At 50.0% G+C, this 11922-nt stretch overlaps 1 protein-coding gene across 1 annotated transcript; it reads left to right on the top strand.

Moving 5' to 3' along the window:
* Positions 1-1697: 1697 nt before the first annotated feature.
* SRRD (SRR1 domain containing) lies at positions 1698-11510 on the top strand. Its single transcript, XM_049788844.1, is given in 10 exon segments — positions 1698-1840; positions 6412-6452; positions 8015-8247; positions 8336-8434; positions 9995-10096; positions 10099-10154; positions 10836-10881; positions 11240-11347; positions 11349-11375; positions 11377-11510. Coding segments are annotated over 10 exon segments (945 nt in total). The 3' UTR covers positions 11467-11510.
* Positions 11511-11922: the final 412 nt, after the last annotated feature.

Here is an 11922-nt window from a genome sequence, read left to right as displayed (position 1 = left end):
GCCATCCTGAAGGTTCTGCATTGATATGGGGCTCTGCCCTGAAAGACAAACACAAAAGGGAGAGATTACTTCAGAAACCCCGTGAGAAACCATGTGATCCCTGTGGGTGTGGGCGTGGTGGGAATGACCAAGTGGGGGTACTTCTAAGGAGTTTCCGAGAAAGTCAAAAATGTTTTCAATAAAGATAGAAGAACCTTCCTATGGTTAGGCTTCAGGGGAAGAAAAAAATTGAGGCAACTAGGGCAGAAAAGCTCTGGGCAGCAATTCAAAGCAGATGGTTACTATAGAAATAATGGAAGTTGGTTTAGGGAACAGGTCGCCTTGCCAGACTGGAAGAGAGTTCAACATGCAGGATCCCAGAACTGGGCAAGTTTCCAAAGAATAAAAAGAACGTTTAACAAGAAACTTTTAAATTCTCACAAGAGAAGGGATAAATCAAGAACTGTGAAGTCAGAAGGAACCTGGCATCATTTAATCTCAAACACCTTCCAAAACCATCTCTTCTGGCTCTGGCTTTCAACCTCCAGAGACAGGTCAAGCAGAGTTGGGTGTATTTACCCACCCTACTAAATGTAGCACCCTCACAGTCTCCAAAAACACACCTCCACTTGACAACCTTTTAGTTGCTTGTATTTTGGGCCACACACCCATTAGAAAGCCAACAGATGGCTTGAGATAGAACCCACATGCAAAGCAAGCATTGAGCTCAGTCTCTGCTCCCCACCCCACCCCCCACCCCACCCCCAGACACCCACAGGTGTCTATATTCCCTGTTGTCACTGTTTCTTAGCTTCTGTTTCAGAAATGTGCTCCCCACCTGTCAACATCCTGTTGGTAGCTCCAACAGATGACTGTAATGGCCCTTGGGTGGAAACACAATTCCCAGAGAGAGAGAAAGTCTAAGGAAGGAGAGTCCCAGTGGGCTGTCAAACCGGATCCCTTCTCCTGCAGAGAGCTTCTGTGGAGTGGGGTGGGGTGGGGTGATGTTCGGGTATCCTAGATGCCTGCAAGGAGCAGGGATCTGGGGTCGTCTGAGCATTGAGAGTCAAGGCCAGCGACCTGGGAAAACTCTACCCCCACCCCAGGCTCCCAGGGGCCCTGGGTTCTAACCCAACCAGCTCTTCTGTCTCAGCACAGTGCAGATAGAAAGTGGGGAGCAAGGGCTCTCAGGTGGGGGGCGGGCAAGGAATTTCTCTCTAGGAGGTCAGACCTGAAGACATGGTGGGTCAAACCAGAGGCCTGAAGGAGGCAGGTGGTGGTGGTGGGGAGCCAAGGGTATATATAGGGAGCAGAGTAGGGTGGATAAGCAGGAAAGAAATTGGGGCGCTTAGGGCAACGCAGGTCCAGGATGCGATTGGATCACTTCCGACACTTCCCAAGTCCATTGAGGCCCAGGGGTGCCGCCAAGAAGCGGCCTAAGGCCAGGGTCCCCGCGACTCCAGGGGCTGCCCATCCTCCGGAGCAACCCGCTTCAGGCTTCGTGGGTGCAAAATTCAGACTGTGAACCACCCCCAAGATGGGTTGGAGGGCGGGCGGGCGGCGGGGCGCCCAGAGTCCCACCTGGTTGGTACCTGCGCGCGCGCCTGGGAGCAGCACCGGGTCACGTGATGCCCCTGGGCGGGAATTTCCGGTCGGCGGTCTGTGATGACGTCACGAGCGCGCCGGGAATGATGGCGGCGCCCATGGCGGCCCCCATGATGGCGAAAGCCGGACGGGAACCCTGGCAGGCGGCGGCCCCGCGGCGCTCGCGACGCTCGCGGCCGAAGGTGCGAGAGGCCGAGGCGACCCGCGAGGCGGACGCGGACGTCGCGGGGGTTCTGCGGCGTCTGCGGGACGCCGGGTGAGTGTGGCGGCGGCGGTGTACGGCGCTGCTCCAGCTTCAGTCTTCCTCTTCCGTACGGAAGCGTGAACCTGCTTGGGCGCTCGGGTGGGGGAATGGGGGGAATTTCTGAGTTCCAGGAGCTCTGGGTGGGACTGGGTCCACTGCATAGGCGATCACAGGAAGGGGAACAGTTGGCTTTGAAGATTCAGGGGCCCTCCGGAGTGATTGCATAGCGGCTAGGTAGGGCGTTGACCTGGCATGCGGCCTATTTGGGTTCGATCCCTGACATCCCATCATCCCATATAGTAACCCGAGCCAGGAATAATCAATCTCTTGAGCGTCGCCGGGTGTGGCCCCAACTCCCCCCCCCCCAAAAAAAAGTACCGATTTCAACATTCCGAAGTCCACTAGGCCTTTTTGAACAATGCCTGGCACTTAACCCAACAGTGCTTGGTGTTTAGTGTTGCTGTTGAGTCAGGTTGGTAAATGATATGTACTGCTGATCCCAAAGAGGAAGAATGGGATCTAGGTGGGAGCTATGGTACAGCCCGTCGGATACTTGCCTTGCATACGTTGATCTGGGGTTGCATCTCTTAAACCCTGAGTCCATCATAGGTGATCTCTGAGTGCAGTGTGGAAGAAAGCCATGAGCAAGAGATTTCTGAGCACAGAGCCAGGAGTAATCCTTGAGCACCGCTGGGTGTAGCCCAAAAAAGAAAAGAAAGCCCTGAGCACCTCCAGGTGTGGCCAGGTGTTTGTTTTTGGGTTACTCCTGGCTCTGCACTCAGAAATCACTCCTGGCAGGCTCAGGAGACCATATAGGATGCTGGGGATCGAACCCTTCTCTGTCTTGTGTTGGCCACGTGCAAGGCAAAGGCCCTACTGCTGAGCTATCATTCTGGCCCGAAAAAGAAGTTTTTAAAACCAGGATAGCAGTTCTGTGCCGGCACCAGACCTCTCTTCCATGCCAGTCACATGTGTAGAAAGGTTGATACCCACAGATTGAAATCCAAGGGGTTCATGGACACATATGTCCTATGAGAACAGGTGGTGGTCGCCCATAGTTTGAAGAAATGTCGCTAATCTCTCAGTATGAACCAAAGAAAAAGAAAAGAAAAGAAATGGAATTCAAACCCACTCCTATGTGATTCCAAAACCTGGGTTTCAAGGCAGGGGTGATGAGCTGAGCACAGGCTTTGCATGTAGGAAGACCTGGTTCAATCCTTGGCACTGCACAGTCCCTTGAGTTCTGTTACGAGCAGCCCCCACACACAGAGCCTGCTACTGCCGGATGTAGTTCAAAAACGAAAAGTCCCTCAAACCCAGCTTCAAATGTCTCCATATCCAAAGCTTATTTCCCTACCCACCATCATGTCCTGCCTTACTCTGTACCTTAAATGGCCCTGAGAACAGGGTCTGACACAGGGAGTGCTCCCTAAATGCTGCCTAGTCTAGGTCTTACATAATAGTTCATTTATTTATATTCATTTTCAGAAGGATTCAGTGAAAGAGTTTGTCAGCACTCAAGATCAACTGCAGAGGGATTTATCCCACCTGGGACTGTTAGACTATTTCACAGGCTCTTTTCCCCTGAATTCTGTCAGGAAGTACTGAACTCTGGGTGGGGGCCAGAGTGATAGTATAACAGGTAGGATCCTTGCCTTGTACACTGGCAGCCCAGCAGACCAGACATCTCTGGTCTTTGTTCTGTGGTCTCTTAAGCTCATTAGGAGTGATCTCTCAGCACAGAGCCTGAGCACCACTAGGTATGGCCTCAAAACAAACAAAAGAGGCTAGGTGATTCTTCTAAGGCTGACAGAACCCGAGAAAAAACATTTTCTAGAAAATGTCAATGACAATGCATTTGCTTAAGCAGTGGTCCTCAAACTACAGCCCGCAAGCCACATATTGTATTTGTCCCTGTTTTGTTTCTTCGATTCAAAATAAGATATAAGCAGTGTGCATAGGATTTGTTCATAGTTTTTGTTTTTACTATAGTCCAGTCCTCCAATGATCTGAGGGACAGTGAACTGGCCCCCTGTTTAAAAAGTTTGAGGAGCAGTAGCACAAGCAGTAAGGCATCTATCTGCCTTGCCCATGCTAGCCTAGAACCAACCGCGGTTTGATCCCCTCACGTCTCATATAGTCCCCCAAGCCATGAGCGATTTCTGAACACATTGCCAGGAGTAACCCCTGAGCATCACCAGATGTGGGCCAAAAACCAAAAAAGAAAAAATAATTGAGAACCACTGTGAGGTTGCTTACAGCACACACCTTATTCTTGTTACTTCTCCTGAATTTTTGAGTATCTTCCTGGATACTCTCTACTTCTACCTGCCATCCACAGTGTGGAGCCACTGTGCAGACAGGAACCAGGCCCCGTTCTAGACTTGCCAGCACCCCTCAGCTGGCACTGTGCTCAAGTATACTGCAGCTCTCTCACTTCATGAGGAGCTTACAGGCCACCTTTGTGCTTTTCTCCCACTGCCTCTTCTCTCTGAGCCTCTCTAGCCACCAGCAATTTTTTTTTTGGTTTTATTTTGTTGGATCATACCCAGTGATGCTCAAAGGACCATACTCTAATGCCCTGCACTGAACTCAGACCAACCACATGCAAGGCAAGTGCCTAACACACTGTACTGTCTTCCCAGCTTCTCTGAAGTTTTGTGGTTCTTTTTGTTTTTTTTGTTTGTTTCTTTTTGGGCCACACCCGGTGACACTCAGGGGTTACTTCTGGCTATGCGCTCAGAAATTGCTCCTGGCTTGGGGGGACCATATGGGATGCCATGGGATTGAACCGCAGTCCATCCTAGGTTAGCGCGTGCAAGACAAATGCCCAACTGCTTGCGCCACCACTCTGGCCCCTTCTCTGAATTTTTAAAGGGTGTTTGGGTAAAGCTGAGGACAGGTGCAGTGCCAAGCACTACCAGGTGTGGCCTGAAAATAAAGATTTACTCTCAACAATTTTTAAACATGTTCATAGTGTATATATATAAATCAAGGTAGCATTGGCTTATTCCAAATTAAGGTTGGGTTTATATTTTGTTTTCCTTCATCTCAGAATCCTATGTAAATAACAGGAGTTGAGGGGTTGTTTATTTTATTATTTCTTATTTTGGGGGCCACAACTGGTTATGCTAGGGGTTACACTGGCTCTATACTCAGAATTACTCCCCTCAGGGTTGGCAGGGGCCACATGGGATGCCAGAGAACAAACCTGGGTCGATTGCATGCAGAGCAAACACCCTATCTGCTGTGCTATCACTCCAGCCCATTTATTTTTTTCATATACTTAAACTTTTTAAAAATTTAATTAAAGAACCATGGTTTACAGTTATATTTACTTCTTTATTGTTTGTTTGTTTTTAGGGGGTCACACCTGGCAGTGCTCAGGGTTACTCCTGGCTCTGTGCTCAGAAATCTCTCCTGGCAGGCTCGGGGGATCATATGGGATGCCGGGAATCAAACCCGGGTCAGTCAGCCACGTGCAAGGCAAATACCCAGCTGCTGTGCTATCATTCCAGTCCCCAGTTTACAGTTATTGGCAGTTGACTTAGGCATATAATATTTCAAAACCAATCCCAGCACCAGTGTCAGCACCCATCACCAGTGCTCCCACACTCTGTCATCTCTACCTCTCTCATCCCATCTGCCACCTTGACAGACAGGCACATTAAAGTTTGGTGGTAGCGGTTTAGGTCTCATATTTTCAGTGTTGTTGAACCTGTGCTTTGGATATAGAGCTGTACTGTTTGCCCGTTACTTCCCTTTCTCATCTTCTTTCCCACCTTGATTTCTTTCCTTTTCTGTCCTCCTCAACAGAAGCTTATTTAATTATGCTTATTTTTTTAAAGCAGTATATTTATTTTATTAATTGATTGGTTTTGGGACCACACCCGGCAATATTCAGGGATTACTTCTGGCTTTGCACTCAGAAATCACTCCTGGAAGCTCAGGGAACCATATGGGATGTCGAGAATTGAACCAGGTTTGTCCTGGGTTGGCCGCTTGCAAGGCACATGCCCTACTGCTGTGTTATCTCTCCAGCTTTATTTATTTATTTATTCATTTATTTATTGTTTATTGAGTCCCTGTGTCTCCATAGTAGAAATGGGGTTGCCTCCAGTTCAGAGATGAGGAGATAAATGCTCAGCTAAGCTGCATCTGTGCATTTAACAATCCTTTATGAGTGACTAGAGCGATATCACAGGGGTAGGGCGTTTGCCTTGCATGAATCGGACCCAGGATGAACCCAGGTTCGACCCCTAGCATCCCATATGGTGCCCTGAGCCTGCCAGGAGTGATTTCTGAGCTCAGAGCCAGGAGTAAATCATGAGCACCACTGGGTGTGGCCCCAAAACAAAACAAAACAAACAAAAACCCAAACAATCCTTTATGAAACGGAGCTTCTGTGGTTCTCTGTGTCCAGAACTGTATCTCAGTTTCCCCTTTCTCAGTTTCCCACCCTGGCAGGACATTCTCCAGACCTGCTTGCCACCTGGGCCTCCCCAGCACTTCAGGGTGGGCATTGCATCCTTCGGCAGCCCTGAAGGTGATGCCATGATCCGCCCACATTTCTTTCTCCACAGGGAAGACCTGCTTCTCTCTGATTTCTGGAGCACCGCACTAGGTAGGCACCTCCTGCCTGGCTGGGGCATGATCTGGGGAGGGCGGAATCAGCAGCCCCTTCTGGTGGTTCCTGTTTCTCTACTTGGTCACCCTCCACCTCCAGCAGTTGTCCTTATCTAACGCTGGCCTATGTTTCCTGGAGAATGGAGAAAGCCCTATTGGGTGATTTTGAGGCTGACACGAGGCCATCTGGGGAGGTGCTTGCAAGCATTGATGCCCCAGCTGCAAGGGAAGCAATGTTTTTCTGTGGATTCTTTAACGAAATCCTTATCAATCCTGCACTTGTTCTTCACTTGTACCAACCGGACCATGCAGTGGCAATCTTTTCCTAAATAATAGTGTGACCCCCATCAGTTATTATTAACAACTCGGCATGAAGGTACTGCAGCGCTGGTTACTGTTGAGGGACTTAGAGGGCTTTTGTTTTGTTTTTTGTTTTTGAGCCACACACAGTGACACTCAGGGGGTTACTCCTTGGTCCTGCGCTCAGAAATCACTTCTGGCAGGCTCAAGAACCATATGGGCTGCCTGGGATTGAACCTGGGTCTGTCCCAGTCGCATGCAAGGCAAATGCCCGACTGCTCTGCTATTACTCTTGTCCAGACTTAAAGAGTTTTTTATCCTGTATTTTTTCAGCCTTGGTTTACTCTTTTAGGTTTTTTGTTTTTAGTTTTTTGCTCTGGGTTTTTGTTTGTTTGTTTGTTTTGTTTATTAGAGTTAGGATAGCTGACAGGATAGTTCCTGGGAAGCGGAAACATTTGACTGTAGCCATTACTGTCAAAGAGGGACTTGAAGTCTGTATCCTTTGATTTTTAGTTACTCTGTGTAGCATAGCAACCAGACCTTAGATCAGGGGTCTCAAACTCGCAGCCCCCGGGCCTTTTGCGGCCCTCCATACAACATTTTGTGGCCCTTCCCTAGAGGAATCTTTTTTTGTTTGTTTTGTTTTAGTTGTTTGGGTCACAGCCCCCAATGTTCAAGGCTTACTACTGACTTTGCACTCAAGGATCACCCCGACTTTGCCTCCTATGTATAATGTAAAAGATAGTGACCAACCTGGTTCTCTTACGAGTGCTCAGGGGCTACTCCTGGTTCAGTGCTCAGGTTGCTTCTGGTCATGCTTGGAGTCCAAGCCTGCATATAGTTTCCATCTGGTTTTTCTTAGCCTTGTCCAGCAATGTTCAGGGGCTCTGAAGTCACTCCCTGTAGTTCTTGGGGTAACCAACCATGTGGTGCTGGGAATCAGACCGGGGCTACTGCATACAAGCAGCTTTCCATGCAACCTTGTCAAGTCTGTGTTTTATTTAAAGAGATCCCTGCTAATTTGACGTATGCCCATTGCTACCTTATTGTGGAAATGAATGGCTCTTTGCTTTTCATTTTGTTTGGAACCAACTTGTTCCATCTGCTCCCTGTCTTGTCCGAGAGGTGGGCATGGAGGCCCATTCATTCCTGCCATGTCTGAGGGGCAAGTCCTTACTATTGCTGCTTATACAGGCTCTTCGGTTCACAAGTCAGTGCTTTGCCTGCCCACTGACTCGGGTTGGTGGCCTGCTCTTTCAGAAACCATCAACAGCTGTCTTTCGAAACATCTGGAGCAGCTGAGTACCCACATGGTGCCTCTTTCAGAAGCCCTTGGCAACCTGAGCCTCAATACCACCTCCGACTCCCTCCCAGAAACATATCCAGCCCACAGGCCCCTCAAGTGTGTGTGTTACGGCCTTGGGAACTTCTCCACCTGCGTCATAGCCAGGCACCAGCTAGCGTTTTTGCGTCTCTTTCTGGAGAAGTACCAGGTACCCTGGGGTTCCTCCAGCAGGAAGTGGGGAGCCTCTGCTCCCTGTGGGTGCAGGCATTGGAGTTGAGTGTTCTTCCTTCCCTTAGATTCCTCCAAGTCACTGCTACGTGTATGACCCACTGTTCAGCCCGTGTGAGATCGAAGCTCTTCAATCCCTGGGCCTGACTGTTCTTAGTGAAAACGAGGTAGGTGGTTGCGGGCCGGGCCCTCCCTACACTGGGACATTTCTCTGCAGTCACTGCTGCGTGAGCCAGCAGTTTGCCATCTCCTGGCCTGGAGACAGGTGGCAGAGCCACTTAGTGTAGAAGCTGAGGAGAAGCCTGTGCCCACTTTGCTAAGTTGGCATTGACTGATCCATTACTGGTGGGTCAGGCTGGAAGACAAGTGTGGGGGGGGTGGGCTGCTTCGCATGTTGGAAGCCCTGATTCCATCCTGGTATAAACACAGCATCCCTGACACCACCCCCTCCCCAAGTAACATGCACACATCTCTGTGACTCTGGTGATTTCTGAGGTGTGTTCAGCTAGCACTGAACCTATCCCAGGAGAGGAACAAAGGGACAGACCATTTCCTCTTCTGAGGTGATAGCCCAGCCCTGCACCTGGCTGAGTTTTTCATAAACCAGTGTCATTAGCTGCTCTTCCCCATCAGCCTTTCCCAGGGGCCTCTAGAGTAGTCATGATATGTAATTCTGGGACCTTCAGGGAAAACAAACTCATTTCATGAGCTGGGGATTACATAGAGCTAGGGGGATTGAGGAGGACATGATACAAGACAAGGGCAAAGAGAGATAGCACAGTAAGCAGGGCACCCTAAGCAAAGCCTGGACCCCTGAGCAGAACCAGGAGTAAGCCCTGAGCATCACTGGTTGGTGGCCCAAAGAACATCACAGAAATGAATGAATGGTGAGGTGGAGCCAGTCCCTGGAACCAAAAACCAGAAGGAAGTTCTCCCAACTTTGGGAGGAGACTGAGGGTTCCTGGGCAGAGGCAGAGGTTTGAGCAAGCACTACCTGCTCTGAATGTGGGGAGCTGCAGGGAGGGAGGTGGGAGGTGCAGGACAGGTGTGGTCTGGTATAACTGGCTAGAGCCCTACGTTTTTTTATGAGGTTCCTGAGGACATGCTTGTGTGGGTCAGAGTGCAGAAATGACCTAAGCCTGGGACATGGGCTTCGCCTCTTTTGCTCTGAGCCCTGAAACCCTTTGGTGAGCCCTGAGCTTTCTTGGTGTGGGTAATCTGCATTGGTTAATGAAACCTGGAATTTTTTCTCTTCTGAACATGACAGTTTAACTTCAAACTTTACCAATTTGCTTTCGGTTTGGGGGGTAAGGAACCACACCCAGCGGTACTCAGGGGCTGTCCTGGCTCTACTGCACTCAGGAATCACTCCTGGGGATCATTCGTAATGCTGGGATGGAACCTGGATCAGCCATGTGGCAAGGCACCCCCCCCCCCCTGCTGTCCCTGTTGCTCTGGCCCCAAGTCCCAGTTTATGTCAGGGATTTTTCTACACCCCACATCTATACCTCTTCTCCAGAGGCAGTCATTCTCTGCCCTTCCACTCAAGCTGTGTTCCTTTCAGGTTTTGCCCAGATCCACAAATACACCTATGTTCACTGAACCTGAGATGGTTTTGGTGGTCCATGTCCATCCCTGTAGATTGTGCTTGGGGGAGGTGGCCACGTCCTGAGCACACTGTCCCAGGAAAGCTCTGGTGATCATCCCTCTCCGTGCCTTGTCCCCAGGAAGGGAAGCGGAGTGTTTCGGGGGGAGCTGACCCTCTTCTACATGCCGCACTGGTGGCACAGCCCTGTACAACCAACCTCCTGTGGAGGAACTGGTCATACCGACGCCCTCTTGTCAGATGCTCATCATTGGGAACAGCTTTAGGGGACTCGAGGACAGGTGAGACAGGAGGGGCCTCTGCCAGAACACAGGTCCCTGACCACTTCGTCCTTGAAAATATCCATCCCTTGGGGACGGGACAGAGGCTGACCCATAACCTGCCAGGGCCCTACTCACATGGCGAAATGACTATCTTTTTCTCTGTATTACATGGGGCCACACCAATGGTGTTTGGGGTGGGGTGCAGGGGTACCAGGGGACTGAACTCGGGCTTGACATATTCCTGAACTCTCCAAACTCTCCAGCCCCAGGAGCCTCTGCAGTTCTCCCTTTGCTGATGGTGGATGGATGTGTGTGTGTTTGTGTGTGTGTGTATCTAAAATGAGGGGGAATGTGTGTGTGTATCTAAAATGAGGGGGAGTGTGTGTGTGTGTGTGTGTGTGTGTGTGTGTGTGTGTGTGTGTGTATCTAAAATGAGGGGGAAACTATTTGGTTTTTTTTTGGGGGTTGGCCCACACTCAGCAGTGCAGGGTATCATGCCATCCTGGAGACTGAACTGGGGTAGGCCACCTGCACCACACACACTGTCCCCCTGAACTCTCTCCAGCCACATTTCCTCCTTAGTTCCGTGAAGCTCCATGTCTGTGGTCTTTTCTCCTTCAAGGAAAGGATGTTCTTGGAGCTTTCTGCCCTTTTCTGATATTTAACTGTGACACCATGTTTCCAATTTTTTTATTCTAGGTTGTTGACAAGAGTTCTACAGAAGAATTATCCCTACATTGCTAAGGTAGGTATCTTGTGAACAGGAGGGACTGGGATGGCCAAGGGTGTGAGGTCATGATTTCTCCTGTAAAATCAAGAATTCAGTCTGAAAGTAGAGGAAACATCTGGGGCCTAACAGCAGAATCAGGCACTACTGTGAGCCCCCCACAAGCTCTGTGCCATAGAGAACAATTCCCTTTAGACCTTGTCTCACAACCCAATCTTCCCAGTGCCCTTGGGGCTTCAGCTCAGCACACAAAATCAAGGGCAGCAGTCTCACCTTCTCTCACAAGGGCAGTAAACCAGTACTTGGAGTAACCTGGGTAGGGGGGCTCTCCTGTGACTGGCCAGTGCGCATTTCAAGCCTGAATTTTACTGCTCAGATCTTAAAAGGGCTGGAGGAGCTCGCATTTCCAGAGACGTCCCAGTACTCGGACACACATTCAACGACACGTCCATACCACTGGTTCCCTGTCTCTAAGATCAGGCAAGCTGCCCACAGACACTTGGACGTATCGGGGAAGAGCCCGACTATGGGGACTGCGAGGACCTGGAAATCATCAGGAAGAAGCCATCAGGCCCATTGGCTCCCAGTGCGAACCCACTGTGATGGGCTGGGCGTTGGCTAAGGCCTGGAGAGAAGTGGGCCTCGGGCCCCAGAGAGCATTCTTCTCTACCCAGGGCGACTTCCCGCACTGAAAATTGTAGAAAGCCTGATATAAAGATTCAGGCTTGGGACCGGTGTGGTGGTACAAGGGGTAGGGCATCTGCCTTGTATGCACTAGCCTAGGACGGACCAAGGTTCAATCCCCCAACGTCTCATTCCCCATGGTTGTCTATCAAGCTAGGAGAGATTTTCTGAGTGCATAGCCAGGAGTAACCCCTGGGCATCATCAGGTGAGGCCCCAAAACAAAACAAAAAAGACTAGGCCAGGGGTCTCAAACTTGCAGCCCGCGATCCGGCCGGCTGGCCTTCAAAATCGCAGTATTCACGATTATTCGCTTACCGAATAATCGCAATAAAAATCACATTAGTAAGAAAAAATTGCATTAAACATTCGCATTA

Source organism: Suncus etruscus, chromosome 15 (genome assembly GCF_024139225.1).
Source record: "Suncus etruscus isolate mSunEtr1 chromosome 15, mSunEtr1.pri.cur, whole genome shotgun sequence".
Classification (NCBI taxonomy): Eukaryota; Metazoa; Chordata; class Mammalia; order Eulipotyphla; family Soricidae; genus Suncus; species Suncus etruscus.
The sequence above is the reverse complement of the archived record's forward strand: the minus strand, read 5'-3'. Positions and strand labels throughout refer to the sequence as shown.